The sequence below is a fragment of the Coenobita brevimanus genome, chromosome 33, assembly GCF_032717465.1.
Source record: "Coenobita brevimanus isolate Jiangsu-jjx chromosome 33, ASM3271746v2, whole genome shotgun sequence".
Classification (NCBI taxonomy): domain Eukaryota; kingdom Metazoa; phylum Arthropoda; class Malacostraca; order Decapoda; family Coenobitidae; genus Coenobita; species Coenobita brevimanus.
The window spans coordinates 23,265,699-23,288,517 of record NC_136986.1 but is presented as its reverse complement, the minus strand read 5'-3'; the positions used below and the strand labels follow the sequence as shown (position 1 = coordinate 23,288,517).

At 40.3% G+C, this 22,819-nt stretch overlaps 1 protein-coding gene across 1 annotated transcript in view; it reads left to right on the top strand.

The window, feature by feature from the left end:
* LOC145395827 (ionotropic receptor 93a-like) overlaps positions 1-22,819 on the top strand; it is a 151,222-nt gene that overhangs the window by 14,836 nt on the left and 113,567 nt on the right. Inside the window, exons 3-7 of the mRNA XM_080269358.1 lie at positions 8,688-8,859; positions 10,431-10,507; positions 14,627-14,786; positions 16,160-16,425; positions 17,382-17,516. Of these exons, the coding sequence (XP_080125484.1) occupies positions 8,688-8,859; positions 10,431-10,507; positions 14,627-14,786; positions 16,160-16,425; positions 17,382-17,516 (810 nt within the window). The remainder of the gene's footprint in view (positions 1-8,687; positions 8,860-10,430; positions 10,508-14,626; positions 14,787-16,159; positions 16,426-17,381; positions 17,517-22,819) is intronic.

Genomic DNA, 22,819 nt, shown 5'->3' with positions numbered 1-22,819 from the left:
GTTCAGGCAGACATGGCACTACCTGTACAGTTTTTAACTTGCAGGTGCCCAGGTTCACCATACAGTGACACGTGAGGTAGTCTGCCTGGGTGACCCAGTCAGGCATTACAGCAGCACTGTGTCTCCTTAGTGCAGCAAATTATGCCAACAACCTGTCCGAACAGTATGAATGCATTCACAACAGTGATAGCAGAAAGGCGTAGGAACACCTTCTTGTATCACCTGCAGAACATCCCACTTGTTATGCCAATGGATGACCAACATGTTACCACATTTCTCGATGAGTAAAGCACCATTCTTAGTCTTGGCAGGGAGAACAGGGTAGTGCTTCCTACTTAGCTTCCCAGTACGGCTGGTGCCTGTCCCATCTTCAAGGAGATACTTGGCACTTACATTATACGGTACAAGGATAAACGCAGGCAGTGACATTATGGTCTCGCTAGATGGGCGATAACTACAAAGTCCAGCACATATCCAATCTTGCAGTCACAAGACACAAAGACTGTGATGCATGAGCGATGACGTTGAACGATGTGTATTGGATAAATGCCAGTCAATCCCAGAACAATACATGCAACTCGTCCGCCACCGCTTTATGGAAAAGTGATTAAAAAAAAAAATGGTGGAAGAACCTTTTAGCATGGCCAGAATTGGGCGAAATTTCCACACCCTGTCATTGGGTAAGGGTTCCACGTTGGGGGAAAAGTGCAGGAACCATAATATGGCAAAGTACTCTGTAAAGTGTCATGTACCTCCCAAAGACAGGTGTGGCTGTTATGTCGTCCATGATCCAGTAGTCCTGTATGGCATGCCGTTTTTATGTGTGCCATCAGTACGGCCTCAGCTTGCCACGCGTATAATTCACCGACCTCAACAGGATACCATTCCGTCATGTTAGCTCTTGTCACAGGAAGGTCGGTGAAGCCAGTGTAGGGAGAGTTTCTGGTGATAATGATCCTGTGCCCAGGTATTCCATCATGGACAGTAAAAAAAAAAAAAAAAATGTGAATTGTCTGTTCCCGGAAAATGTGCCAAAATACTTGCCTGAGGATCATCAAAAGCAGCCTCCGTGGGCTAAAACCCGTTCCCTTCCTTTCACACGATAATTTTGATTGTCCCCACACTTGGCTTATGGGAACAAGGGCAATAGGCACGTGCACCATGTGCACCACGTACACCACGGCCACAGACATGCGTAAATCTCTGTTATTATCTAGGAGTCCATATTCCCCTTTGTAATTTAAGTGTACAGTACTTTCATTTGTGACGAGTCCCCATTGATTGACGAGAGTAGTTAGATTCTTTTTCTTTACTAATTTTGCGTGGGACACCCTCTTATGAGCTTGTGTGTCATTTAAATAGCTTTAACAACGACGAATACGTAATCACAGACGAGATCTTAGCACCTTCAGATTTTAATCAAGAGAAGAACCAAAGATTATAAATTGAGTTTTGGAAGGAGCTTTCGCTGTGAAAGAGTTCATGGAGGCTATTTTTCACCTCTATATTTAAAAACTCTCGAAAGGTGAATAAAATCATCTAGCGGTTGTAAGAATTCCCCCTCCCCCCCAAAAAAAAATAACGCTGTAATATTTTCGTGGCTAATATGCACGTACAATTTTGAGCAATAGTATCTGCCAACCCTCTAATTTTCCCAACAAATACAAGGAAATCGTACCCAGAGTTCCACACTGAATAAAAGCGTGTTGTCCAGTGTTGAGATGGTTGTTCAAAGCTTTGTTGGACTGAAGAAAGAACAATGCACTATGATATTAATACTTGTCCGTCTATATTCTCATTCCCCCCCCCCCACATTGTAACGTGTCCCAGATTTTCTTTTCCCTTTCCCATCTTACTTCACAAAGCTAAGTGGCAGAATAACAAATTTGTGGTTATATATCCTTTCATTGACAATTTTCATGACTAGCAAATATCAGAGCTAATATCTAGCTACAGCTTAGTATTCAAGATGGAGAGGTGATAATATTAGGCCAAGTTAAAGTGAAAAAAGTAGAGTAAGTGGTCTTTATCCCGTGAGAAACCCTGCATACGACTTTGTATCGGCGAGAGAAAAAGTGACGAGTATATAGAACCAATGGCTCACGTAGGAAGCAATTAACTAGACAAGATTTATTACCAGAAAATATCCAAGGCATCGAAAATATGGACAATGTAATGAACATACTATAAGTGGATTTTACATCTCACACAATATATATATATATATATATATATATATATATATATATATATATATATATTTGTGTCTCACTTAACAGTGCCCTCAGCTGGACCTCTCATGTCAGATCACTTGCTAAAACCGCCACAAAGAAACTTGGATTATTGTACAGAGTCCGTAGCTTCTTCGCCGATGAACAGTTAGCTATAATTTATAAGATTCATGTGCGCTCTCAGCTTGAATATTGCTCACCCTTATGGAATGGTTGTGGAGAGGTTGCATTGAGACAGCTGGACAAAATTCAGAACAAAGCTGTTAGAATTATTAACAACCCTGCCATTACATATATAAACTACCTCCCCTGCAAGTAAGAAGGAATATTGCCTCCCTTGCATTATTTTACAGATATTTTTTTTGGCAAATGCTCAGACGAAGTTGCGTCCATTGTGCCACCTCTCCATGCCTTCCCTCGTGCTACACGGGCATCTGGTAGCGCTCATGACTGGAATGTCACTCAGCCATATTGCAGAACTTCTGCCTATCAGAATTCTTTCATTCCCCGAACTGCATCTCTCTGGAACTCTCTTCCCCAGAGTTGTTTTCCTCCAAATTTCAACCCACAACTGTTCAAGTCTAACTGTTACAGATATTTTATGAACAGAGGACACCAGTAATCTGGTGTATGGATTATTTTTTTTTACCCATTTGTTTTTCCTTCCTTCGTTGTGTTATTAATATATATATATATATATATATATATATATATATATATATATATATATATATATATATATATATATACAGGGTGTAACGCGACGTATGACAAATACTTACACCGTTGATCTGTCATGCAATTTTGAGTATATTTTGTTCTATAACATATACTCTCTGTGACCCCAGTTCAGTACCCAGCATTCGGCTGTTTGGGTGTAAAAGTTTAGTGGCTGCATAGGTGCCATTGTGGGAGAGCTTCGCAGGGCGACGGGAGACGAGTATTATTAGCTTATACTGTACTGTACATAAAAATACCATATCCTATCAGTACAAACGAGTTTTAAGAAGAAACGACGAAGTCTATTGATTCTTTAACATCGTCATGCATTCCTGCAATTCCTTTGCACAAATCGACTGTAAATGAAGGATTAAATTCAAATTTTATGGCTTGCGAGAGAGTAGGGAGGGAGGAGAGGGGCTGGTGTGTTGTTGCCAGTTATGTAATGTTTAGCTTGTAGGATATTGCCACGAGCATTATCATAACACCCACAGCTCATTCAATGGAAAAACGTTATTGTAAAGGGAGATTAGCCTCACTTTAAGTCAGGAAGAATAATATTTATAACAATTTTTCCACTGCAAGCAAACGTGGCGCGATTGGGTATCTCCACCTGCATTCCTCTCTGCATCACTGGCATTACCATCGCAGAATCCGTATAAATGGACGATATCTGCATATTCTTCATTGCTGTACGTACGTGGCATGCTGTTTCATGAACAAGCTGAACCCATTGAACACCTGAAGGCGGAGAACAGTATCTGAAGTGTATGCCTCGCCTGCAACTTTTCCCGTTTAAATGACAGTGGACGCAGGGTTGTCAAGTCATTATCATCGATCTCGCTAGTTTAGTCCTGAAAACTTGCTAGAACGTCGCTAGATAGTAAACACTGCAAAACATCGCTAGAAAATACGATTAAATCTCTAGAATATCACCAAAAAAATGGTAAAAATATCCAGAATGTAGCTAGATATCATGTCAGATGTTAAATAGTGCCGCTAGGTAGAAGCAAAACGTGGGTCTAGCCGCATATTCGTTACATTGGCAATCCTGTGTCACTGTTCTCACGTCATCATATGAAAGCATTGGTGCCACGTTTACTTGCAGCAGAAAAATTGTAATGAATAATAATATTACTCCTGACTTAAAGGAATGCTGGTCACTCATTAAAGTAATATTTTTTCATTGAATGAGCTGTGGGTGTTATGATAATGCTCGTAGCAATATCCTACAAACTAAACATTACATAACTGGCAACAACACACCAATCCCTCTCCTTCCCTACTCTCTCGCAAGCCATAAAATTTGAATTTAATCTTTAATTTACAGTCGATTTGTGCAAAGGAATTGCAGGAATGCATGACGATGTTAAAGAATCAATAGACTTCGTCGTTTCTTCTTAAAACTCGTTTGTACTGATAGGATATGGTATTTTTATGTACAGTACAGTATAAGCTAATAATACTCGTCTCCCGTCGCCCTGCGAAGCTCTCCCACAATGGCACCTATGCAGTCACTAAACTTTTACACCCAAACAGCCGAATGCTGGGTACTGAACTGGGGTCACAGAGAGTATATGTTATAGAACAAAATATACTCAGAATTGAATGATAGATCAACGGTGTAAGTTTTTGTCATACGTCGCGTTACACCCTGTATATATATATATATATATATATATATATATATATATATATATATATATATATATATATATATATACGTTCTTTCCTGCTACTGCCAGAATATTTCACTCACTAGACAATTTTCAGACTGAGGGTTTAGTTATACTTCTCTTAACGAAGGGGTTAATTTATAGCCTCGATTAAATATAACTTTCACCACAAGAGTTCTTCCAAAGACTGCATAAAAACTGTCGCTTCATTAGCTATAGGAAATAACAAACTACACCCTTGTAGTGTCGAAGGAATAAAGATAATTCATTCTGTCTGAAAACTATAAACGTATTGTGCAGGTACAGCATGTTGGTTTACTTGCCGTACAGTCCTGACGGTGCCCGGGTGAAGCAAGTGGCTTCCTGGACCCCCACATCAGGTCTACGCTATCTCACACCTCCCACCCTTTTCCCGAAGAAATACACCAAGTAATGTGTATAGATTTCTGGCCATTTCAGAAATGGAGGACCTTATGTGCTCTGCTGAAATTACTGGCTATTACAATGGATTACAATACTGGACCAAACGTTGACGACCCAGGACCGGACAAAGGACTTGGTAATGAGTACATGGAATGTAAGAGGAGCGAATGATGAGGTGAAAGAGAGAGAGATTGTCCAGGTGCTTGAGGGTGCGAAAGTGGATGTATGTGGAATAACTGAAACAAAATGGAGAGGAGAAAGTGTGAGAGAGTGGGAGTATGGATGGGGTATATGTGCAGGAGTAGATGAGAATGAGAGGGCAAAGGAAGGAGTGTGTATAGTTGTGAGTAAAAGATGGAAGAAGAGCATAAGACAGTATGGATCAGTTGGGTCAAGGATTGTGTGGGTAAAGTTGAAAGTTGGAATACAAATGTGGGCGATTGTGTGTGTGTATGCGCCAACACAAGATCGTGCTAGAAGAGTGAGAGAAGAGTTCTGGACAAATGTGGAAATGTGCATGGAAAAGTTTGGAAGGAATGAGAGAGTGTTTTTGATTGGTGATATGAATGGTAAAGTTGGTAATGTGAAGGTGGATGGAATAGTTGGTGAGTGGGGTGTGCCTGCCGAGATAGATGAGAATGGGAGTGCGTTAGTGGACATTTGTGCTGGGAGGGGGTTGGTGATAGCCAATACCCTCTTCAGGCATAAAATGATCCACAGGTATACATGGCGAGTGATGAGAAGGGTGGGTGGTGAACTGAATGAAAGGAAGGCAATGATTGATTATGTGTGTGTGGATGAAAGGATGCGAAGATGTGTAAAGGATGCAAGAGTGTATAGAGGTTGGGGAGTGGACTTTCTGACCACTACTTAGTGGTGGCCAGAATTAGGATGCAAGTGAGATGGAGGGATAGAAGAAGGGAAAGACGAGAGGAAGGAGTAGTTGCAAGGAGAGTGGAAAGGTTACAAGAGGATGAGAAAAAGGCAGAGTATAAGAGAGAAGTGGAGGAACGATTGGGCAAATATGAATTGGAGCAGATGGGAGACGTGGAAGGTGTGTGTAAGATATTTACAGAAGAAATATGTGCAGCATGTGATGTGGTGTGTGGAAGGAAGAGAAGGCGGAGGGGGGTGCAAGGAACAGCGTGGTGGACTGAAGAGGTGAAACAGGCTGTGGCACAAAAGAAGAAAGCATACAATGAATGGGTGAGAAGTAGGGGCGTGGAAGAAGTTGAGAGGCGGAAGAGAGAGTTACATGTGGAAAGGAAGAGAGAGGTGAAAAGATTAGTAAGAGAGAGTAAGAAGAGAGTGGATGAGGAATTTGGAAGGAATTTGAGTGTAAAGTGGAGGGACTGTAAGAAAATGTTCTGGAGAGAAGTGAAAAGAGTAAGACAGGGTGGAAGTGAAGTTAGCAGGGGAGTGAAAGATAAAAATGGTAGATTACTAGTGGAGAAGGGAGAAAAAGTGAGCAGATGGAGAGAACACTTTAAGGAATTGTTGAATGTAGAGGATGGAAGTAATGCGAATATAAGTGGCTGGGGAATGGCTGGGAGAAGGAGGGAGGTGAGAAGACAGGAAGAAATCAGTAGGACAGAAGTTGTGGAAGCAATGAAGAAAGTTAAATCGGGGAAAGCCCCAGGAATTGATGGAGTGTGTGGTGAAATGCTGAAGCATGGGGGGAGAGATAGTAGTAGAATGGATGTGGAAGATGTGCAGATTGGCCTGGGAGGAAGGTAGAGTCCCGGAGGATTGGAAGTCAGGTATAATTATTCCCTTGTACAAAGGAAAAGGGGAAAAAGAAGTGTGTGGTAATCATAGGGGCATTTGTCTTCTTAGTATAATAGGAAAAGTGTATGGTAGGATACTTATAGACAGAGTTAGAGAAAGAACAGAGAAATTAGTTGGAGAAGAACAGGGAGGCTTTAGGAAGGGAAGAGGTTGTGTAGATCAGATATTCATTCTTAGATCTTTAGTGGAAAAGTTTCTAGAGAAGGGAAAGAAGTTGTATGCGGCTTTCATGGATTTGGAGAAAGCATATGACAGGGTGGATAGACAAGGATTGTGGAAAGTGTTAAGAATATATGGAGTAGATGGGAAGTTGTTGAATGCTGTGAAGAGTATGTACGATGGTGCGAAGGCTGCAGTGCGTGTGGATGGTGAACTAAGTGAATTTTTCTCTTTGAAAGTTGGTTTGAAACAGGGATGTGTCATGTCTCCATGGTTGTTCAATCTGTACATGGATGGGGTAATAAAAGAGGTACAAGGTAGGGTAGTGGATGTTGGAGTGGCCCTGGTGAGAGAGGATAGTGTTTGGAAACTCCCTGTACTGTTGTTTGCAGATGATACTGTGTTGTTGAGTGAAGACGAAGGGGAGCTGCAAGGCTTGGTGGATGAGTTTGAGAGAGTGTGTAAGAAACGGAACCTAAAGGTGAACGTAGGGAAGAGTAAAGTAATGGTCTTTGAAAGAGGTGAAGTTAGTGAATGTACGGCGAGTTTAGATGGTGAGGAATTGGAAAATGTGAGTACGTTTAAGTATTTGGGTAGTGTGATGAGTAAGGATGGAGGTTTGGAGGGTGAAGTGCTTGAAAGGGTACAGCAGGGAAGAAAGGTTGCTGGTTCCTTGAAAGCAGTGATAAGAAACAGGGAAGTGAGCATGGAAGTGAAAAAGTTACTGCATGACAGTATTGTGATACCAACTCTAACGTACGGAAGTGAAGCTTGGACATTGTTGGAAGGACACAAGTCAAGAGTGAGAGCAGTGGAAATGAGTTATTTAAGAGGAGCCTGTGGAGTCACGTGGAGAGACAGGCTGACGAATGAGGATATAAAGGAGCGTTGTGGTGTGAATGTGGATGTGATAGGAAGCGTTATGAGGAACACACTGAGGTGGTTTGGCCATGTGGAGAGGATGGAGGGTGAAAGACTGACGAAGAGAGTGTATGTGAGTGAGGTGGAGGGGGAAAGAGGGAGGGGGAGGCCGAGGATGAGATGGAGGGATGGGGTGGAGAGGTATATGAGAGAGGGGGGTGTGAGTTGGGAGCAGGGCAGTGAAATGGCGGGGGACAGGGCGACTTGGAGGCGATTTGTTTGTGGCCACCCCAAACGGGATTGAGGCGTCTGGCAATAGATAGATAGATCTATATTACTCACACGTATAGACTGGGCTATACCCATTTCATTCTACCCTGACTTAAAACTGTCATCTCTTCGTCTTGAATGGGTTTAACAAGAAATTACATTAGAATATGGTGCTAATCATGAGAAAGTGTTATGGAAATGAAGCAGAGACACAGCTTTGAATTTTTCTGCATCTGAGATGTGTGAAATATGTTGTGAAAGGTTGAAAATCTAGTGCAGATTAGTGTAAAACAGGTATAATTTGCAGCTGACAGTATACATGTTATAGACAATGCAATCAAAGAGAACATCGAACCAAGAAACAATTACTTATGTGAAATTAATATTAGTAATCCAGTAATAATGATAAAAATTTGTCATAGAGTACCTATACTTGCTTTGAATAATACGCAATAGCCTTTATTCCAACAGGATTATCATAGGCTGAGTAAAAAGTCACTTCCACCTAATGTTGTACTGCAACTTCCATACGTTCAGAATATTACATTACATTTGGCAGTTTCTATGGCGCGACGATAAACGTGACGGCGCTTACATATGAACCCTACTGGAGAGAGTCCATCGAGGGCAACACCACCAGGTACTCAGGCACTGACTACAACCAGCTGGTTGCCGTGGCCCAGACCCTGAATTTTACTTTCCGTGTCCTTCCTTCAAACAGTTGGATCGAGGTGAGAATTTTACACTTTTATACAATCAAACTTTTGCTGTTACTATCAATTGCTGTTGTAATTAATTTGAATATTACATCTGAATATAATACCAGCATCGTTTGGCAATATTTAGTAGCCCACTCACTTTATGTAATATGTTAGCGATTATTTAAAATGCGATCTCTACTGAAATTGCATTGTTTTTCACAAAAATTAATGTTCAGAATGTATTCACTGCAAGGGTTTGGATTTGATCTCATTTTGGCTGCTACTGCCAGATACCTAATTTCTAAGAAGATGTAATCTCTTTTAAAGTGTTATTCAAACTCGACTCAGCTCCAGCATATCAGTGTTCTACAGTATCACTCTACTGTAGATGAAATGTGTACTCATACTGAAACAGCACTTTAACCTCTCCACTGTCCTCAGAGATGATCCATGTCGATCAATGAAACGTACAGTACAAACTGTAGCTGGCATTGGTCTCATCAGAGCCACCTAGAACTGCATGATAAACCCCAGGGATATCCTATTTGGTGTCTTTTATGAACCCCCAGTATGTAGTGTACATAGATAATCTCAACCATAGTGCACCCCTGTGAGTGACGTCACTTTTTTCTTGTTTGATATGCAGCAATGGGTTTCTTTCGACTCTATCTCTGTTTTGATATATATCTCACTATATACAGGATGTTATTAAATTTCTTGATATTTACAGGATGTTAATAAATTTCTTTTTAGAAAGTTTGGTACCGAAAGCAATAATTTATGTTTCATTCTGTTTATTCCCTAACTGATAAAACTAGAAAATAAGAAGAATTTGCCGTAGCTCGTCCATTATCCCTGGGCAGTTTTCTGGCTTTTTCCATGGGATAAATTTGACTCTGTAAGGAGTTTCTCTCTCTCTCTCTCTCTCTCTCTCTCTCTCTCTCTCTCTCTCTCTCTCTCTCTCGTGTCTACAACACAGTGGAGGTAAAGGAATAACTTCGTGCCATCCCCCTGCTTCTTTGTGGCATCGTGCTTCTAGCACTTCACTGAAGCGTTGCATATCCTGGCATATTTTATTGACATTTCAAAGATCATTACTTTTCTGAAGTGAATGCCTCTGTCCCTCCCCAGTAACGGAAGCCATAGAGCATCCGTCAAGCAGGGAACCGTAGCCCCCTTTCCTGTCCAGCTCTTTCCTGCAAGAGTTACCTGGTATTCTCAGTCCTCATGTATACAAATGATCAAATTAGGAACTGTCATCATTCTGTATTTCACACTGCCTTTGACCTCTAAGCTTTTAAACTGTGTGTCCAATCCAGACAACTCGCAATAAACGTGATGATATTTTTTGTACTCCTTCTTAGGAATAACAAAACATTATTATACTTTGGGCCTTTGGCTCATACTATATTATGCACTAAAATGATCAGATTCTTTCACATTAGGAAGGCATCTTGCTAGTAAGCTTTAAGGAATGCTACATGACACCTTTTAGACCGAAACATTTCCCTGAAAGACTTTATGATAAAAATGACACACGAGAAAAATGAATATCAACTGGGGCTTTCATTTCTTTATTCTAATGTTATATTTACTTGCAGGTGACAGATCAGGTGCAGATTCGTAAATCATTCATGGCAACAGTGATATATGGTGTTATGCCTCAAGAACTAGAGAGGTGAGATTCTAAGCTAAGGGTAACCTTTGCACTGCAGTGTTCACTGTTTATATTGATAATCCGGTTTAATTGTAAATGGTTTTATGCAGCAAAGAAAAGCTACACATTGTCAAAAGATAGAGATAGCCTATCTGATTGGAAATTACTTAATGTCTTATTAATTATAGGTAACGTAAGTCATCAGGAAAATAACTTTTGAATTTTGTTTTACTTGCTAAAGTGGAGTGACTAGAAAATGAACCTGTCAGTGCATGAAAGTCAAGAGAATTCTTCTACTGACTGCCCGCAAATGTGGTACTGAATTCTGCACATATTACCTTCTTTTGCTTGTTCACAATAATGACACTTCTTTTGGTTCACTCATGTTACTAAGCAACATTAGTAAGCCTAAGAAAGTCCATCCCATAATGAAGGGGTTAGAAATTGACTCGGTTAACTCATCTTTTAAAAATAATCTTATTTCAGCCGGTGACAAAACATGTCAGTACCAACAAGTTATACTCTGGCAGTGCGTCCAAGAAAAACTACATATTAATCTACGAGAATAATATATTACCTGCGCCTATTTCTTGGTTATTTTCGTCTTCCTAGCATAATAAACAGAACTGGGAAAGATGGATCGATAGGAAGATGATGATGGAGTTTTAAATATTATACTGTAGCTTCCTGCAGTCTGACAATGTTCGATGGTAAGAGAAATGATCTGGAGGGTATGCATGGAGCTATGGAAAGATTATGAAATATAAAATAAATCTGTAGATTTCCGGTACTGTTTCCAGATGGGACATCAGTTTCAGCTGTAATAATAATAATAATAATAATAATATTATTATTATTATTAGCTGCGATAGCGAAGCTGGTATTGTTTCAGTTTGTCAGTCTTTTTCCCCGTCTGTCCGTGTTTCTGTTGGCACGATAACATCGCAACCGCCCAAGATGTCATTACAAAATTCTACAGGTCTGTAGTAGATAAAAAATCGATCACGATTTCGAAACTGGTGGAAGTAGGTCAAGTTCTGTGTGTCTGTTTCTTTGATAAATTCACAACCGATCAAGATATCATTACAAAATTTTACAGGTTTGTAGAAGGTATGAAAATATACGAGTCTGAAATTGATGAAAGTAGGTCTGTGTATCTGTTAACACGATAACTCTGCAACCGCTCAAATTATCATCACAGAATTCTACAGGTATGTAGTAGGGATGAAAATCTTCTACGAGTTCAAAATTGGTGGAAGTAGATCAAGATCTGTGTGTCTGTTACCAGGATAACTTTGAAACCGTTATCATCAAAAAATTTTACGGGTGTGAAGTAGGGATGAAAATCTACGAGTTAGAAATCGGTGAAAGTAGGTTAAGGTCAAGGTCATATTCCGAGCCGAGCTAGATGTGTATCGGCTTGTGACTGGTGTGATTCCTTCGTTGGGAGGGCCTCTAGATATCACCCACCTTACGAGGCACAGCAATAATGTTTTTCCTTGCCTCAGTGTGTGTGTGTGCGTGTGTGTGTGTGTGTGTGTGTGTGTGTGTGTGTGTGTGTTCCCTTACATCTCATCAATGGCTTGAGCTATCAACATGAAGCCTTCAGGGCCTCAGGATAGAGCCAAAATCTTGGCCGAGTTCGAAAGTGGGCACTTAGGGTCAAGGTCAAGGTCACCAAAATGGCTGTCAAAGGTCAACTACTTTTTATCGACGCCTTTAGCACATTATATCTCATGAACGGCTTCAGGTATCAATATGAATCCTTTAGGGTATAAAGATATGGCCAAAATCTTGGCCGAGTTCGGAAATGGGCACTCACGGTCAAGGTTTACGTCAGAAACATGGCTGCCAAAAATCAAATATTATTTATAGCCCGCCTGTGGCACAATTATATTCAGTGGCACACCCAGAAAGTTGAAAAGGGGGGAGGGCTTTTTTTTATCGTTTTAACTGTGCAGCCCATGACTATGGTGAGCGCAGCGAGCCCGTATAGCTGGGGGGTTCGGGGGAGCGCTGTAAGGTCACCCCCCCCCCGAAAAATTTTTGCATTTTGGCCAATTTATAATCATTTTGAAGCCATATGGAATGGGTATAGGACATAAATATAGCATACTCTGAAGTCATTTTTAAGCCCTCTGTGCCACTGTGTTATGATTCAGTCTCTCCATATCGTTATAAAACACAGACACAGTGTTTGAATATTTTCATAATGTTCATTTCCATATTATTTTCGTTAAATATAGTTTATGAATGCTGATGTTTCATAGTTTAATAAATAAAACTTCAGCAGAAGAGACAAAAATAGCCTACTGGACAGTACGGCAAAATATACAGTATATATATATATATATATATATATATATATATATATATATATATATATATATATATATATATATATACATATATATATATATATATATATATATATATATATATATATATATATATATATATATTTGCCAGACGTCATGTTCCCGTAAGGGGTGGCCCTTGACTTTGAGTTATTTGTTTTACAGGAAGGGGCACTAACCCTCCACCAACCCACTAGTTGACACGTAGGCAGCACGTATGGTTTGGTTATATGGTTACCACCCAGCGTTGTAAATGGTTACTTGCCTTACAGAAAACCATTTGGCTTGTCACTCAATGTAAAGCCACCTGTAAAAGAAAGAAAAAGAATAAGAAGTGACAGGAAAGATGGGAGAAATAGGAAGAGAATAGGGCAGGCACAGAAAAAATAAAAATGATAAAGGCTAAGGAAGAAGTACGCAGCAGTACATCAAGCGAGTGGATGGTGGTCGCCACCACCTATCACAAATAAAATATATATATATATATATATATATATATATATATATATATATATATATATATATATATATATATATATATATATATATATATATACTGCAAAAAGGTATGCCACTGATTGTATCTCATAAGCGGCTAGAACTATGGACATGAAACCTTCAGAATATCAAGATATGGCCAAAATCTTGGACTTGGTCAGAAGTACATTTTGGCTGGCGATTAGCATTCGGATTCCGAGTGCTTTACGCTCATTCTTCATTATTATTATTTTTGTTATTATTGGTGTTATTATAATTATCATTATTATTGTGATTAATATTTTTAATTTAATATTTTCGGTAGATATAATTTTTATTATTATTAATTCATTTTTATTATTATTATTATTATTATTATTAAACCAGCCCTGCTGTCGGGCCCTGCTGCGGATGTCACTGATTGCACTGCGCAGTTGACCCTCGTGCGGTGTGGTCCGCTGAGGATCTGTCCCTTCTCCCCTTTGGGGCTAAGATGCGAATGAATATGTTTGAATGGATGAGTAAAATGAGAGTGTGTCATCCTGTCTCGGCTACCTCCCTTTCCTTGGGGGAAGCAGCTTAGGTATAAAGGTATAGATAGATATATTATTATTATTATTATTATTTGTGGTAGTTGGGTTGTGGTAGGTGGGGGCGCTCACCACCCACTCACTCAATGTAGTGCTGCTCTTGGATGTCTGCCCTGTCCTCTCCTCCATCCTTCTTTCCTTCCATCTTCTTCTATCTTTCTTTCCTTCTTTCTTTCCTCGTCCTTCTGCTCACGGGTGACTTTACACTCCCTCTTCTGTCTTTCATTCCTTCATTCTTTCCTCTTCCTTCTGCCTATGGGTGACTCTACACTGAGTGACAAGCCAAATGGTTTCCTGTACACCAGGAAACGATTTACTACGCTGGGTGGTAACCATATAACCAAATTTTGGCACCTGGTGGTTTAGTGGGTAATTATTGTGCTCCAATCGGATTAAGCCGGTGAAGGTTTATATCCAAAGGATGGTTGGGGTTTATTGTTCACGTAATGCCACTCAGGGATGAGTGAGGTTGGTCACTCTCATCTTAAATGTCAGGATCAACTGCCTAGCCCCGGGCTCCTACGCTCATGGGGCAACGTAGGATTGGATGATGGATGGATGGATTATTATTATTATTAATATTATTATTATCATTATTATTATTATTATTATTATTATTATTATTATTGTTCGAGAACAAATTCTGTCCTATGGTTGGATGTAACAAATGGCTATAACATCTAACGTAACCTCGTTATTTCTAATAATATTTCCAGCTGGGATGTGACTTTCGCCTATGATCAAACTCCTGTTAAATTCGCCATGGCCACGCCGGTCATAACACCCAGTTGGCTGAGCTTCTACTACCCACTGAGTGGCCAAGTGTGGATCGGTGTCTTGGCTTGTACGCTGACTGTCTGCTTCACACTTGTCAAGGTAAACATGCAAGTGGTCAGGCACGGGCGCATCCAGTATTAGTAACAACAGGCAGCAGAAAACGGTTCCTGATATTATTATTGTTATTATTATTATTATTGTTATTATTATTATTATTGTTATTATTATTATTACTGTTGTTGTTGTTCACCATAATTAACTTAGACATGGGACATTCTCAATTAGCAGCCCGGGGCCGTCTTCCAGTGTTAGTCACACACGTAAATATATTTTCTCAAGGCAGGTGCTTCTGCTTAGCTCCTTCAGGATTTTTACACAAATATGCTTTACTCTAGCGAAGCACAATATGGATCTTCATTTTAGCGAAGTCCTGTATGGTGACGAATATATTTATTGTCATTGTTCTTTATTGTTTTAACCTCACCGAAGACAACGATGCATTTAACTCTCTCATGGTCGCGTTTTCTTGTTCTTCCCTTATATATGACATGAGCCAACAGTATATGATTTCTATTTAGGTGAATGTCCCAATGGAGACTGTTGCTTATTCTGGTGCCATGAACACACCCTTGGTCAGGTTAATTCTATTATCTTTTCCAGTTAACTACGGACGATAGATTCAAGTGAGTGTTTAACAGGAGACTCACAGATAAAAATCAGAGTGAGCGATAAAGAAATATAATGGAAAAATGTTAGTTTCATTTTACAGCTCGAAGTACAACGACTCTTCTTGGATGATGTTAGACTCATGCAATAAGAAATTAAAGAATATTTATTGCTGTTTTTATATAACATATCTTTAAACACTGCTGGAATATATATTTATGGTATTGAGTAAAGACTGGGTTAGGATTGTTACTTCCACCCCGAGCCTGTACTGCAGCCACCATTGTCATGTAAGTTGTAGGGTACTTCATTCTTGTTGATTTCTTGAAACCATAGCTTGGAATTGTTAATTAATTCTGCTTTCATACAGTTCTAATTTGGACTGGCTTTTTCGACGAAGAAGGATCTTTAGCCAATCCTAATCAACTGAACTCTGAAATATGAATAATACATCATACCTTTACTATAACCAATATCTGACTTATCCATTATATTTTCAGTCTTTTAGCGCGTGCTATATGTAGTTGAAAAATTACATTAAGAAAAACAGAAAAAAGATCAAAATTTCTTTACGAAACTGGACATACCAAGCAGCTCCGTGAAAAAAAATGGCGCGAATGACCTCATTATAATTGAATGTCTTCCTAACGATAGCAGATGCACGGAGGTGCACTTTCTTTCATGGATGGTTTTATCAAAACCATTCCACTGTCCGAAACATCACTCCTCGCCCATATGACAATCAAGAAACAACTACGCACTCATATCGTTGTATATGTATATCACTGTATATGTATGTCCTACAGATTACGAGGAGAAAAACGTGGCAAACGCGGCATGGAGTGCTGGGTACTGGGTCGGTGGTGCTGGAGTCTGTGGGCATCCTGTTCGGCCAGGGACTGTATGGACGCCTCTCAACAAGCCATTCCAACCACATCCTGGTCGGCATTTGGTTGTTCTTCGGTGTGGTGATGGGCACAGCATATCGCGCCAGCCTCATAGCTTCCCTCACCCTTCCAAGGCTGCCACCCAGACCAGAGACAGTTGAGGAGCTAGTCAAAGTAGTTGACAGGTGAGATATCGAAGAACGAACGCTTGGATGCAAAGGTTCTAGATGAAATTGAAATGTAAGTTAATGCAGGGCCCTTTGGTTATTTATCTCTGCTCTATTACTGCATCAGAGTTCTTAAACCCTCAGTTCTGTTTCTCTCCGCATTCACGAACACATTACACAGTGAGATAGTTTTCACCCAGCAGCTGGTGTTTTATTCAAATCCTTTGATACGTTACTTTCAGACCTGGTTGTCCAAATGCAAGGCAGCACTGAAAGAATCAATAATTGGTGTTCTCAAGTACCATGTAATACATCATCCACATTACCATACTTGAAATATTCTATCCCTGAATATTTATCTCTGGCTTCACTTTTTTTTTTTTTTTTTTTTTTACTTTTGTGCTCACCACTCTCGTAAACTTATTCACTTCCACAGGAATTGTTCGCCAAAGACATTATTGCCGTACAGTCTTCCTCTTATGCTTCCTCCACTGTCTGCCTTAATACATCCTGTAGCTCTTTGGAAAGAAATCAGTTCATTGCTTATTGATATTCAGACACTGTGTAACTTTATTAGTATTATTCCTAAACTACAATAGGATAAATGCAAGGAATGTGCATTAATAAACGGTAAAGAGAAAGAGCGAATAAAAACACTATAGTTCTTTCAATTTAACCTGCTCCAGTTTTTTTTTTTTTTTTTCAATTGTAGTATTTCACAAAATTCAGTGGTAGGAAGAGACAGTACTACATCCTGCTTTCTTTCCACAGCACTTCTCGTGACTAGCATCATATCTTAGTTTTAAATTATTGTCACAGGTTAGCATTCGAGATGCAAATATAGCAATTTAGGTCAATTTTAAGTTTAGAAAAATATTGCTAAATGTATCTTGAAGTTAAGTTTTGGTGCTGCGTTATTCTAGGGACCTCAGTAGTAATATTAATGAAACAATTTTTATTTGTACATGTTACAGGGTGACAATAAGATCTTTTGATGGTTCATACAAGAAGTTCTTTTTAAACTCTGAATCAAGTGCCTATAGAGAACTTGGGAGCATGATGGTTGGGGGAGATGTTATGGACGGACTCAACGCAGCTCTGGAGATGAAGTGAGTTGGTTTTACATACAGTGATACTTTTTTTTTTTCTTAATAACAGAACACAGGAAGGAAAAACAAATGACTAAAAAAAAATCTATGCATCAAATTTCTGGCATCCTCAGTTCATAAAAATCTGTAACAAATGGGTTTGAACAGCTGTAGGTTGAAGTTTGGAGGGAAACAACTTTGGGGAAGCGAGTTGGCAAGAGATGCAGTTCAGGGAATAAAAGATTTCTGATAGGAGGAAGTTCTGCAATATCGCAGTGTGGCATTCCAGTCATGAGCGCTACCAGACGTCCATGTAGCACAGGGGAAGGCATGGAGAGGTGGCACAATGGATGCAACTTCGTCTGAGGATTTGCCATAAAAGTATCTGTAAAATAATGAAAGGGAGGCAATATTCCTTCTTACCTGTAGGGGAGGAAGTTTATTTGTAATACCAGGGTTACTGATATTTCTAACAGCTTTGTTCTGAATTTTGTCTAGTTGTTTTAGTGAAACCTGTCCCTATCCATTCCACAAGAGTGAGCAATACTCCACCTGAGAGCGCACATGGCTCTCATAACCTATACCTAACTGCTCGTCAGTGAAGAAGCTACGAACTCTATACAATAACCCAAGTTTCTCAGAGGCAGTTTTAGCAAATGATCAGACATGAGAGGTCCAGCTGAGGGCATTGTTAAGTGAAACACAGAATTTAAATACTTTGGGAGATGGGAATATTAGCCCCTTTGTACTGAGTGACGTGTTTGGCATCATTAGGGTCTTTCCTCGTACATGCACAGTGACACATTCAGCGTTAAACAAACAAAAATCTCGCCAAAAAAAAAAAAAAACGTTTTGGGTCGATTTGCATCATTTTTTGAGGCATCATAGCTTGCCCGGCTCTCGTCAAAAGTAATGAGTTGGCAACAGCGTGTCCTTATACCTGCGACAGCGCACACAGGTTTTTCAGTACTAAATGAGCTGTCTGTGGGGAAAGTAGTACGTGGTCCCTTGTCGCTTAAAATCTCCCAGCTGCGCGACATATTTCACTATACCAATAATGCTTATGTATAGTTTTTGGGCACTATTGTGATTAGATTCGGTGTTTGCAATAGGAAATTAGGTGTTTGTGAAGTGTTCATGGCAATTATCAGCCATTGGGTCACCAAAGATTGTGCTACTGTTTCTAACCAACTCCACTGCCTCTACCCTGCACCAAATGTGGTTATTCAAGTATAAAAATAGTGACAGTGAATCATGTGAATATAGTGTGCAAGACCTAGTGTACAGGGAAATGGTGAAATACATGTAGCAGCTTAGGGGGAGGCGAGAAACCACCCTACAGTCACTGCATGGCATGGGTATAATGTATTTTTTTTCTCTTTTTTCGAAAATCATGAGGTATTGGAGAAATCTTATTATATCATGTGAAAGCCCATGAAATTCTGCATAAGATGATGAAATAAAATCATAACACTGCCATAAAAAGTTTTTCGGTAGAGCTCCCTGAATAAAAATCCTGTTGTCTATCGGAAAAAGGTTTTACTTTTTCGCTTATTACTTGAAAGCCATACTTCGTATCAAAATGCCAACTGCCCCATTCTAAAGCCAGTGGGAAATCTCTCTGGCTCTGAATTTCGTGCCGTGGCTTGACATGTCTTTATTGTCCAGGTCACTGGTAACAGATGAATTGCCAAGACAATGGTGTGTGGGGAGGGAGGTCATGTTGGGGTAAGGCATTGTCCCTGCCTAGCATCTTGTAGAGGAAGGTGTCCCATGTATCTGTACCAAAAATCGCACGAAAATTGAAAATTATGCAAATTAGGGACCTTGCAATTGATTCACGTTTATATATGTCAATGGGACTGACAGTGACAAAACATGTGGACGTATATATACGTCACTGGGACGTGGTGGGTTAAGGGCTCCAGTGAGTCTAATCTTCGACATGGGGGCAGAAGGTGTGCAGACAAGATCCCGAGCTGGGCAGGAGAAGGAGGTGTGCCTGGCTGCAATTGTGAAATTATTACAAGCTTCAAAGAAAGAACTCCATGAACAATTACAAGCCCAAAGTAGACAATTACAGGTACAAAAAAAAAGAACTTTAAGAACAGTTACAAGCACAAAGTGTACAACTGCAATCACAGAATGAAGAACAGAATTAACTCAAAGAACAATTACAGGCACAGAATAAAGAACAAAAAGAATGGATCAGGAGGCATTACAGGAGCAAAAGAGGGAATTAAAGTTGAGGATGCTTTCATGAGGGAAATGAAGGAAGAGCAGCAGCAGTTGAAGGAGGAAGTATACGCTGAGCTATAGCAACAGAAGTGTGATGTAAGCAATAACGTGATGTAGTTCAGACAGCATCTATAGACCGGGTGAAGCATGTAGACAACCAGCTGAAGATTAGTGAAGGAATAGTGACAGAGTGCAGACAACATGTAAACAACCAGCTAAAGATTAGTGAGCGAATAGTGATGAGGTGGAGAAAGCATGTAGATAACCAGTTGAAGCATGTAGTCGACCATGCGAAGATAATTTGTGAGAAAAGTTAGGCTGTAGAGAAATATTGCACTGCTGAGCCTCAGGTTAGTGTGCAGAGAACATATGAAAAGAATGGACAGCGTATGTTGAATCTTGACAGATCCCAAGGATCTGAAGGTAGCATCTCAGGACTGAATAATCAGAATGTAGGACATTTTTGTCCTGGACTTATGATGCCCCAGTTTTCAGGCCCAATTAAAAAGAAACCTCAGGAATTTGAGGGTAGAGTATCTTGGGAAACTTACCATGCACAGTTTGCGTTACTTGTGGATCAGAATAATTGGGATGATAGGCAGAGGGGAGAGTATGGTATACAAGGCGTACCCTAGAGCAGCACCTAGCCTGTTGGTTTTTCTGAGGGACCATTTCATTGATGCTCTTGATAATGCAGAGTTGAAAGTGCAAGGGAAGCAAACACAACCAAGAAGAATTCAAGAAGCACTTGCCAGGGCTCTAGAAATTGAGTCCTATGTCAGGTCCAGTACATCCACTTTTCAGGCAGGTTGTAGTGCAGGATTTAAGGCAAGAAAGGGGGAGGTATGTGAAACAGAAAATTTTGTAAGAAGTTGCTGGTACTGTGAAAAGCCAGGACACCGGAAAGAGGATTGCTACAAGTCAAACAGGGACAAGAAAAAGACCGAGGAGGCTGCTGGTTCTGCGGGAAGTTGGGACACAAAAAGGAGGATTGTCACATATGGAAGAAGGAGCATGAACAGAGTAGTGCAAGGAAATCTTCAATTGTAACAAAAGTGTGTTGGACATGTAGTGAGGTGGGACACTTCAGTTCTGGGTGTCCGAAGAAGAAAATGGATGATAAGAAGGCTGTAGAAGACCAGAACGAAGCAGAAAACTGGTGGAGGCTGGTGTTAAGGGGCAACCACCAGCAGACTTTTCCCAAATCGCCTTGTGTTAGCTTGTATGAATTCCTCAACTGGTCACTAATATATCAGCTTATTGGAACCCCACAGCTGATCACCAATTATATATCAGCTTAGACGTGACTACACTGTTCCAAGCAAGGTTATCAAGATATAACATTCCGCCTGGTCGAAGTCACTTCCGGCTGACAATCTTCACCAAATGTCTTTCTCACACACTAGAGATGGTGGGAATCGGTGTAGATCCTGTTGAAGGAATTGTAGAGGTAGGTAGCGTGTGCAGGTGAACTGAAAACTGATCAGATTTCTCTCTCTTTATTGGCCACTGAAAGATACAACTGCGACACAGGGAGAGCTCAGAGTTAATACGTCCCTCTCGTTTGAATGATAAGTGCATTCTGCCCTAGCTGGCCAACGTCCCTCTGGGAGTAGCGCTGACGTCAATGTATTCAGAGGTGCCAAACCCCACGGACAACTAGGATTTATGCGTGAATAGAAGATTCACAACTTTACCATGCACATTATACACCTCAATAAAGTAGTATTGATTACATTAAAGTATACCAACAAGGTAAATATTTCCCCAAGACTTGAAACATATATACAATTCATATTTCTCTATCGCCTTCCCTTTACTCTCACTGTTTATAATAGAAAATGATGGGCTCTGCAAATCTAGTGCTAATTTTCATTCCCACACCACACTACACTAAAGTGGCATTTGGACTCTTATCTCAACGCTACAACACATTTTCTCTAAATAATATAATGTGTACAGTAGCGCGAGACATGCTGCAATGTGGAAAAAATGTCAGACACTAGAACATTGATCGGCCACACCTTTTCGACGTTTCCATTGACATTGTTGTCCTAACTACTGTGTAGCCTAACCAATGTGTAGGGTAGCTAACTATGCAGGCAAATCCACTTGCGATCCGCAAGTACGGACCCGTGGTTTTAGTGAGTTTCTCATTCGGCCTCGTAGATAGTAGCCCCAAACACATGTGCCTGGACATGCTTGGAAAGATCAGAGTTTGCATTAGGTAAAGCGACATGCAATTTAGTGAGCCTGTCTGTGAGCCTATCTATATGTCCAGTGTGAAGCTCGATTATACTATGCAAGGTTTGTACCAGAGCTTCACTGTCCGAGGTCGTCAACTGTGGATATCGGTTAAATGACTTGCCGACTTCCAACACTTGCTGTCTGAGGTGAAACAACCCCTTAAGGACCTCTTTAACAGTATCTGGAGCTTGGAGATATCCTTTCATTGGATAGTAGATGCATACTGCATCCTCTGCTACCGCTACCTCTCCAAATGGGCTCTTCAGTGCTCCTGGCATCAACGCAATTGTGTCCATGTCTGACATCGTTCCATAGGTCCACTCCAAGCAATGCGAGAGGAGTACAAACCACAGCCAACACATTTTTCTGCAAGAGAAGATACTCCCTTAATCGCTCTTGCTGTGGGATCATAGCTTGCTGCGATACTCTTGGTTAGGGACAGGTATGGACGATAACAGACTGCGATGAAGACGGAGGTGACAACACATCAGACGATTGGTTAGTTAGGCCTAGCTCTTGACATCTTGGTTTGATCCTGTCAGCATGTACTGCCTGGTGAGTTCCATTAGCATCATCCCTTGTTTGATAGGTACGTCTACGTATGTGTTCCACCATGGTATATGGTCCACGGAACTTGGGTTTGAGCTTGGAAGTTCTCTCAGGGTTGTTGATCATAACCTTCTGGCCTATCTCCAACATCTTTTCTTGACTACCTTTGTGTTGTTTCACCATCATCTCTGCTCTTGAGGCTTTTCATCTTTTTCGTACTTCACTATGTGTGCGTTGGAACTTTGGAAGCTGGACTTTGGCATAATTCTCCTGATGATACACTGGGGTAG